The sequence below is a fragment of the Hyposmocoma kahamanoa genome, unplaced genomic scaffold (assembly GCF_003589595.1).
Source record: "Hyposmocoma kahamanoa isolate Upper Pololo Valley unplaced genomic scaffold, ASM358959v1 99702, whole genome shotgun sequence".
Taxonomy (NCBI): domain Eukaryota; kingdom Metazoa; phylum Arthropoda; class Insecta; order Lepidoptera; family Cosmopterigidae; genus Hyposmocoma; species Hyposmocoma kahamanoa.
Window position 1 is genome coordinate 3,608,388 of NW_020656001.1, and position 10,080 is coordinate 3,618,467.

The 10,080-nt window shown below is 37.4% G+C and overlaps 1 protein-coding gene across 2 annotated transcripts in view; it reads left to right on the top strand.

Moving 5' to 3' along the window:
• Positions 1-4,370, top strand: part of LOC113239212 (calcium/calmodulin-dependent 3',5'-cyclic nucleotide phosphodiesterase 1C-like) — a 195,665-nt gene extending 191,295 nt beyond the window's left edge. Inside the window, exons 9-11 of one of the 2 annotated variants that reach the window (XM_026476107.1) lie at positions 2,442-3,452; positions 3,530-3,829; positions 4,163-4,370. In XM_026476107.1, coding sequence (XP_026331892.1) covers positions 2,442-3,452; positions 3,530-3,829; positions 4,163-4,179 — 1,328 coding nt within the window. In that variant the 3' untranslated portion in view covers positions 4,180-4,370. The remainder of the gene's footprint in view (positions 1-2,441; positions 3,453-3,529; positions 3,830-4,162) is intronic. The other variant, XM_026476106.1, reaches the window with a different exon arrangement.
• The last annotated feature ends 5,710 nt before the right edge of the window (positions 4,371-10,080 follow it).

Sequence of the window (10,080 nt, forward strand, 5' to 3'; positions counted from 1 at the left end):
AAATATAAAACTATTTTTTATTATTTATTTTAAAAAATTGAGCCATTAATCATAATGTAATAGTGATAGAAATTTCATAGAAAGAAAAAGACTGTTTAATTAAACTTAAACAACAATTTACTATTAAAAGGTGTGAATTCAATATAAAATAACTCCTCCCCTGGCTCGAATACATGCGAAGATCCTCCTGGGCATGCTGAGGATCAAGTTATCCAGCATTTCCTGGGGTAACCTATCCCATTCTTCAATAGCGGCTTCCCTGAGCTCTGGAACTGTCTGGGGACGTGGCTCACGGTTCCATACTGCTCGTTTAAGAGCATTCCACGCGTGCTCTATTGGGTTTAAGTCGGGCGAGCCGGCAAGCCAGTCTAATCGTGTGATATCGTATTCTTGAAGAGCAGCATTGACTCGTTGAGCTCGATGTGCGGGCGCATTATCATCGACCAGTACAAATTGGTGCCCATGGTTTACTCGGAATGGTCTGACGATATCATCAATAGCAACTGCTTTGTACATGTCTGCTGTCATGAAGCCCCGATACGGGATCAAAGGCGTTCTAGCTCCAATCATAATGCCACCCCAAAAGGACACCGATTTTCCGCCTTGCTGAACTGTTCCAGTGGCAGTTCTTTGTCTTTCACGGTCGCCTGGTCTTCTCCAGACACGGACACGTCGGTTATCTGGATGAGTGCTGATTCGGGATTCGTCAACGAAGAGACAGTTTTGCCAAATGTTTTCGTCCTCACCTTCTTCATTTTGCCGAAGTCTAGCCCACTGCAATCTTCGTTGTTGACGTTGCCGGGAATTGAGCGGAGCTCGCCAAGACCTCCGTGCTCGTAATCCAGGCTGGTGCAAGCAATTGCGAACGGTCTGCGTGCTAACTTCAAGCCCAGAGGCGGCCCTGACTTCTGCTTTTATTTTAGTGGCGTTGATTGTTGGATCACGGGCTGCCAGCAATCTAATATAGCGCTTTTGGGCAGCTGTCAAAACAGTTGGGCGACCGCTGCGGGGTCGGTCAGCTAAATTGCCCATTCCGTGATACCTCTGCAACGTAGCCACGACACAGGATTGGGATATAGCAAGTCTGCGTGCTATTACTCTCGTGGTGTATCCTTCTTCCCTCAAAGTTACTATTCTAGCTCGTAAAACCTCTGATAATCCTCTTGGCATTTTTTCAATCACAACTTTCCGCGAAAAATATCTTGAATCGCTTATAATTGACTAAATCAGATTTCTGAATGAGCGTAAGCTAGGACTGAAAGCCTTTTTATATGAAAAAACAATTGAACGGGGTCATTGTTTTATGTTCTAATTTATTTTTAAATAAAGAATCTAAAAAGAAGAAAAAATCATAATATAATCTAAAGTAACAAAAAAGATTTCAGTTTTTCGAAGTGATCGCAAACTTTTTTTGATGTGTGTATATCATCACATCTCTAAAAACTTCAAATCTCAAAAGTCTGCTTTTTTTAAAGATAACTCCTGCTTAGTAAACATTATTTAAACATATCATCATCATATCAACCGGAAGACGTCCAATACACTGCACATAGGCCTCCCCCAAAGATTGTCAGACTAGCCACTCGGCCGCGACGCGCATCCATGGGTTATCCATCCATCTAGTAGGGAGCCTTCCCACTGAACGCCTTCCGGTTCGTGATCTCCATTCGAGAACCTTTCTGTCCCAATGGGCGTCAGTTCTGCGAGCTATGTGCCCTGCCCACTGCCGCTTCAACTTGCTAATACTTTGGGCTATGTCGGTGATTTTCGTTCTTGTACGGATCTCCTCATTCCTGATTCGATCACGTAAAGAATTTGCCATTGCTCGCTCCATGACTCGTTGAATGACTATGAGCTTTTTTATTAAGCCTGTAGTGAGTTACCACGTCTCAGAGATGTTAAAAAGCCTACGTAATACAAGAAAAATCGTATGGCCTAGTGCTTCTTAATTGATCCGATAATCTGCAGAAATAGCCACGGGCTGTAACTATTGGCAATTAGCCTACTGTTGTGCGTTATTGCTCAAATTACGATTAAATTGACATCTGCGGGGAAGATGCGATGTAACTCGCAGCGGTCAACCTTGTTAGATCTAACATTAATCAATACACGTTCACTAATTGGCTTAATATATGGCTAGTTGTTGTGCTGTAGTACCTGGTTACTTTCAATTAGTCGCCCTTAACAGTAAACAATGTATAATAATTATTAATACAAAGATCTGCAACAAGCATGTAGAAAAATTCGTAGGGTCTGCTAGTCGATTCCGTGGCTTTGTTGATATAACGCCTACCACGGTTTGCTAGAAGACGTTGGTTCGAATCCAGCAGGATCGAAGGATTTTTTTGGAATTTAACAAAAATAATTAAATATCGTGGTGGTGGTAATAACGTAATAAATAGAGTTAAAAATTAGTCAACAATATAATTTTTACTTTTCAGGTTTCTTTAAATTCGTGGTCACCCCACTCATTAGCGAGTGGCACAGGTTCCTTCAGAACGATCTCTCGGAGCAAATGTTGCAAAATCTCATATACAATCAAAGCAAATGGGAAATGTTAGTGCAACAAGAAATGGCCGAAGAAACCAAAACTGAAATATCTGACGCTGATCTGGTTGACGATGACCTGGAAACCTGCTCTGGTACCAACATTTCAGACAGCTCCGAACTACTTTTGCCTCTACGTAGGAGCTCCTTAAATCCAACTAAGCAGGGAAGTCTTAAAGAACAACTACGCCGGTTCTCTGTGCCACTCAACGTTTTCCAGGATACAAAGTATAAAAACAGGGAAAAAAGTAGAGCATCTTCTGCAACTGAATCTCGCAGTCGCGGCAACACGAGTCTTATGGGCAGCGAGCACTCGCTTCACTCTCAACTGAGCGTGCGCGGACATTGCGAGCACGGTCACACCTCGGCCAGTAAGGTCCTTAGCACGGAGAAACTATTGCCAGATTCTTCGATAGCCTCTATCACAACACCGGTGCAAGCCACTAGGCTCAGCACCGTGCTGAAGGACGGCTGCACCTGGAAGCTAACCCGCCAACAAACATTCCCGCCGTTAGAGACCGTTGCCCGCGCCCACGCACTAGCCGTGCGCCCTCTTCACACGAGTAACGAGGACGCCATATACCCGTCCCGATACTCCAAGACTGAAAACGGATTGTTTGACAAAAATGATGACAGACTAAGCAATATATTCAAAAAAAATGATACCGATAAGACTGATATCGATGACGCTTCTGAAAGTAATGTAGATGTAACCGAGTGTTCACGTAATTTAGAAAAAGAGAATCTTGACCCGCTTACCAAGGCCTCGGGCGGGTTGCAGCGCGAATCGCTTGTTCTCGGGAGCCAACTCAGGGACAACATGACTTCCATGCAGCTGGAAATCGTTTCTCCTGATCAACTGTTGCGGCGTCGGAAATCAATGCCCACCGACGCAGTGGCATACAGTAAGGATTTTGTAAACATCTCTCAATGGTAGTTGATCCACTAATATGATACTTACAGCGACGCATATCGTTTTCAGCTCCAAAAGAGAAGAAGATGCGCGAGATGACAGCAGCTATACCCCAGTTACTTCGCCGGACATTGTCTGGGAAGGAGTGTTGGACTAGACGTCGGGGCTCAGCTCCGGCGCCGGTGGCTCCTTCGGAATTCCGTGGTCTGGCAGCTCTGGGAGCTTTACGCCATAGCGTGAACGGCGGTCGGAGGAAGCCGAATCCCAGTGTGACGTGCCAGCAATGGCTTGTTAAAACCTACAGCGGGCAAGACAGGACTATAACACAACTCCCTCGCAGGAGCTCGCTACCTGTTGAGGTGATTGCAGGTGCTTTACGCTGTTTGTCGCTTACTTATTTTCTCTTTTCCAGGCTTCCATTTTATTATTTGCGTTTCCTGCAGCAATCTCTTTTATCTGTATCGTGTATCTGCTCGATGTCTGCACGGTGAAACAAGGTTTTAATGAAAAGAACACATGAACATCTCTTGTGCTATGAGTTACAAATTAATACGTCATTATTTCTTCTTTGATAATCCAGTTCCAAATCATTTAGAGACATGTAGCGTGATACGTATTTTAGTAACTGTTACATCTACGTCAGTTCCTGGATATCGGATGTAAATAAATTGCATTTATGCAACTAATATTTAACCTTTACAGGTATCTCGTCTTACTGAAGGGATGAAGACGTCGGAGTCTAAGTAAAATCGGAACATCAATGACTTGGAGGCTAACTATGCTCAAATTGTTATCACGGATTTCACAGGGCTGTCTGTCTCTGTCGCTGACAGACGCTTGCCCGATCCCGCCACACAATGCGGTGTGAGAATACTGTGCATTGTCATATAAAACTCTGTGACTATACCTTTGGAAAGATTTTTAAAATCAACATTGTATTAATAACGGAATTTTAGTAGACTTGGAGAAACGTTACATTTTCGAAACCAGTGTTGTCTATATTACTGATTAACTTATGTGTATGATTAAATTGGACAAAGTCTCATCAAGTAATTGTTATATTGGAAGAATACATTGACTAGTTAGCATTAATTCGATGAGCATGTAACATCGTGAAAAGATCTGTCGATATGTGTTAATGTCATTTAACACCTGTGACCTTCAGTACATTTTAATTTCTAATTTATATGAAAAACTTAATTCGATTAACGTTAGCGATTAGTGTAAGATTTGCCATAATAAGTCTCATAGATTTTTATGAACTTTGATGAATTATTTTGACCTTGAGTCCTATCAGTGTTAAACTATTTATTGTAAACGAATGTCACATATTGTACCAAAAATGTGAGAATTGTTCAAAGTGTATAATTATACAAAAGGAGAAAGAGAAAGTACATACTAAAGGATGAGTCTCATTATCAGTAAATATTAGATTTGGAAATGATATAGTCGTAGTTTTTAATTCTTCTTTAAGTAGTCGCTCTTTTTGAGCGAAATGTGTAAAATAGTTATTATAAAATATTATTTGGTAAGACAAATTCAGTATTAGAAGTGTGTTAGACACATAAACCTGTGCTAAAAATTCATATTTTACTCTATCTGTATACTACATGGATTGTGGTTTGACTTTGTGTATAAAACCACAAAAAAATATTCATAAGTTCTCTTCTAAGATATATCGCCTGTGCATATAATATTTACATTATGTACCTACTTATAATCTACTTGACTCATAACTGAAAATTTTAAATTAGCTTGCTAATTCTATACAGTGGATTTTAGGCCACCTGACAAGAAGGTCATTTTACTGATCGAACAACTTTAGGATATATCTTCAATTGAGCGCTTTAGCACCAGACCAGCAACGTTTCGTTTAAACGTGTAATATTTGAAAACGGACTTACAAGCGGTGTGGCATACGGTATATTTTGAAGGTATATGACGGCGGTCCGTCCTTACAGCTGCACCCACCTGTTGTCCGACAAATTCACTTCTAACTTTAAACAATATTGAATATTAGTCTGGTTTTAATGCATTAAATGGACTGTAAACTAGGAAAAAAACTCTAAATCGAACCATAAACAACCCGAAGTTTGCCTTTTATGCAGTACGTATCGTAAGAACACTTACAGATTATTAAAGAATGCAAATAATTGTCGCAGTAATTTTTTTGGATTTAAATGCCAACAATAGAATCCCTAATAGGCTATTAAAATAGTGAAGACCAGTATCTGTGTGGGAAAACGAGTAGATATTTAGTTAATTTTAGTGTACAGGCCACATTGACGCTGGCTGTAAATAGCGAAGAAATATAAATTTGATGTTATTTAAATATAAAGATTTGTGTCGAATCTTTAATGTAAATATGTAGTTAATATGTCCGATTTTATGTATCATTAATAAAGTATTTGGTAGGCCCGATAGAATTGACGGTGAGGTAGAAAGTTTGAACACGAATGATGTTTATGGAGCCAGATTAGGTTACACTTCGATCTCATAGGGCGTATCCGCCATTGTGGTCAATGAAAATTAGATTTCTACACCATCCATTATATTATCAATTACCAGTCGGCCCGTATGTATAATATTTCAATTCACAGCAGTGGTGAATACAACCTTCCATTTAAGCAGCTGTAATCGCGTAAAATTGTATGGTATTTTTTTAAATTTGCGAGTGTTAAGCGGCACTTCATTTGCTACCTAAAGTAGCTGTGTGAGATCGCAACAGTTTGTTAACGACAGATAATCTAAGAATTCGAAAAAAATTAATGGTACAGTCATTGGACCTACCAACAAATCGACATCGGGTCTAATACAAAAACCACGAAAAAAATGTCCGAAGTTAACCTATACAAACGTAGAGACATGTAACGAAATATAAAAAACTGAAACATTTAATTTAAATTGTAACGTCATTGCAGTACTGCCTAATTTTGCTTGCAACAATTTAAAGGCCCAAAACACCATATTCAGCTTCTACTGGAAATTTAACAAAATGCACCATATGTGGCTTCGACTGAAAATTACTTGAACACAAGAGTAATGGAGTAGCCTTTATCGTAAATATTAATTAATTTTTATATATATTATTATGTCGAATTTTGTACAAATTCACTTAAAGAAATAATAAAGAGTTGGGCAGGTACATACATACAAATATTACTACAAATGTAAAAAAAAGAAGCGTGTACTATAAGAAATGTACCGATATTCCAACTAAACGTAAACTCAAATATCCGTAATTCCGAAAACCGATTCATAATAAAACCGTTACGCTTTCGTGTAATTTTAATGTTTTTCACAAAGACAAAATTTTTATTTTGTAATCTTTCTAAAAAAAATACAATTGACATGAAAAGTCGAACGTTATTTCGGGCAAATGTATTTTCTGACTTCTAATAGGTAATCCCAAGCCGTAAAACGAGTACAATAATATTTTATTAGTTATTGCCATTGACTTACAATTATATGGACGTCGGGTCCGCGCTAAAAAGTGTCCGCACTTGTAAGGCGCTAAAATCGTATACAGAGCGCGACACTCCGCTTTAGTCTTCATTTGTTCTACGGACAGCGCGATACTGCGATGACATAACAATTTAAATTTCGAATAGGTTGACTTGGGACATTTTTTTCGTGGTTTTTGTATTAGACCCGTCGTCCATTTATTTGTAAGTCAATGGTTATTGCTAACGTTTAATTAAAAATCATTTTAAAAATAAGATTAAAATCAAAGCGACTCTATAGTTTCTTTATTCTAAATATTTCAATCGCTTGTGGTTCGAACAATTGAAAATGACCAAGAAGTTTATATATAAGCTTCTTGAAATTGACACAATGGATCTCTTTCCATCTTTCGCGCATGCAATGTGTAGAAAAAGGACAGTTAGCTATTTGATTATTTTGTGTGCTTTTGTAATTTATAGTTACGATTCATATATATATAAATTAAATACTATGTAGTAAAATGAAAATAATATGTATGTTTGTGTAGTTTTATAAATTGTACAAAATAACATTTTTAAATGAGAACTATGATAACACAATATATTTGTTTAGTGAAAATATGATACAAAACCCTGTTTTTACACTTTACTGCAGTAATTTTTACGCCCTATAGATGCGGACACTTTTAAGCGCGAACTCGATGTCCATTTATTGGTAGGTCAATGGGTACAGTAGTTTTCTTAACACTTAAAAATAAAAAAGGCCGCGACGTCCAAAACGTCCAGAAGTCCAAAGTTTACGCATGGTAACTTTGGACAACAACTTTTCGTGCGCCTAGACGCGATGGTTCCGTTGTAAATAGTTGAGGAATTTAGCAGTCTGCGGACAGCCCTAGTTGCAGCGTCAGATCAAGGTACTGACGTCGGATTTCCAAAAAAAAAATGGTTTCAATGCATGAAACTTGTAACTCCTCCCTTCACTCGGGAGTTAAAAAACACACTAAAATGTTACATGTGATTTTTCACTTATTATGTGTCGTGGCGATTACACCCTTGAGATCAAAGCTAAACAGTTACATAAATTTATGTATTATCAATGTGGCAAGTGTCTAAAATCGTTAATTAAGAATCAAATTCATTTTGTAAATACTCCCTTTCCATAATCGATTAATATTGAATTGATGTTCGTCCACAAACTACCAGTCACAATAGGAGTCAGTGTAATAGTGATTCTAAGATAGTTTTTAATTAATTTTATAGTAGAGGGAATCGTGTGCTCAAATTTTACGTCTCTAGTAATTAATTATTGTTCATATTGTGACATTATTGTTTTTTTTTTATTCCCCTGGAGCTCAAAGAATTGTCCGGTTTGATTATAAGCAAAATTACTGTCTAAAATAATAATAAAAAAATGTCTTCTAATAATCCTTGTAGTCCGTATTTATTAGGCTAAACTTTGTGTTCATTGTCACCGATAACTAAAAATAAAAAAAAAATGAAACGAGTATGTGTATGGTGAAATAAATAATTGAAAAAAGTAAGCATAATTTCGGTAAAAATTTGTAAGAAGTTTCCCAAGATGAAACTCTCTAATGTTTGTGTAAATAATGTATGTAATAGATATTAATTAATCCATGATGCGTTCCGAAAACGCTCTCGTTGTTATACTGTGTGTACTCCACGATTAATTATTGATGTTAATTGTACCCATTTATTAGGTAAGGAGAAATTTTTCTTCCTTCAACTTTATCCTGAAACAGGGTTTGCAATAAGTGGAGACATCCTTCTTGATCTGCAAACCGCTTATCCTTTATTGTTTCTGAAAACATATGATTCAATACCTCCTCTTGAACCTCCTCCCTCCTAATGAACACTTCGCCAACCTTAATTTTCTGTTATTTTTGTAAACAGCCATATTTATTTACCAATATAATGCTCCCTGAATTTTGTGGGAAAAAAAGATACAAAACGCAAAATTCCAAAAATACACGAAAAATTTGTGTAAAGTAATAAAGAAAGAAGAGGTGTAATGTTCATTGGAGGTATCGAGATGTTCAACGTATGTTGGTGGATTGAGAAATAATTTTGACGTCTAGTTCTAATATTAATAAAGATAATATAATAGAAGAAATATACCAAAACTGAGTGTTACATAAAATGTTAGTGGGTTAGGTAATGCCAATATATATATAATACATATATATATATATATACGTTATTCCATTACACGTATGTATTTAAACAATTTTCGTACATAGCCTGAAGTTACACAAAATAGGAAAAAAGAGTTTATTTTTGTAGGTAACCAATTCCGGTTTTTATTTTTAGTTAGAAAATGTCGATAGATAAATTTATTTGAATAGTTTATTCCTTAGTAAAGCATGGGGCGTAGTTTTTTAATAATATAACGTCGTCGTCGAAAGACAAGACAGAGTCAAAAGCTGGCACAAATTAATTCCCGTGCTTTCATAGGGAAAGTTAGTTAGTTAAAATTTATCTAATATGATGTTGAAGTTTTCTATCTTCCGTCAGTTTTAATTTCCCACGAAACCTACTGGGATACTGCCTATCGTTATGGTTACGCTTATTACGTATGTTAGGAACTAGCTCGTATTCTTCTTTCTTTCGTATTAGTCTTTGTTGCACTTTTTTGTAAAGTCGGGTAGTTTGTAGCTCAACGGAGATATCGGCTTCTGGGCGGCAGGCCGGTTTCATTCCGCGACTCACGCAAAGTTCTTGCAGTGTTGATCTAAGAAACTAGTTTAGGGTAACCTATCACAAACTCGAATTATTTTTCTCCGAAATAACCGAAAATTTAATTATAACGAAACCGTTGTTCTTTCAGGATATGTTGGTTGTTTATCGCAAAGACGCGATTAGGTTCGGTTAAGTTAAGCTTAAAAGAAGAAATATTTTCCTCTCAAAATTACTTTCGACGTTATGGAAATTCGAGCAAACGCTATTTCTGAAAAATGTCATCTCGGACTTCTGATAGGTAACCCGAAGTTTAGTCTTCAGGTTTACCGTCACGAAGTCGTGACATGCAACCTGAAATTTGGCTGCATTTAATGGAACACGAGATTTTCGGAACTTTGAGAAGATATACTTACGGCCGGGGATAGTTTTGATGGGAATGAGTCTTATACTAATGGGCAATGGGCTAATAAAGTGCAATGA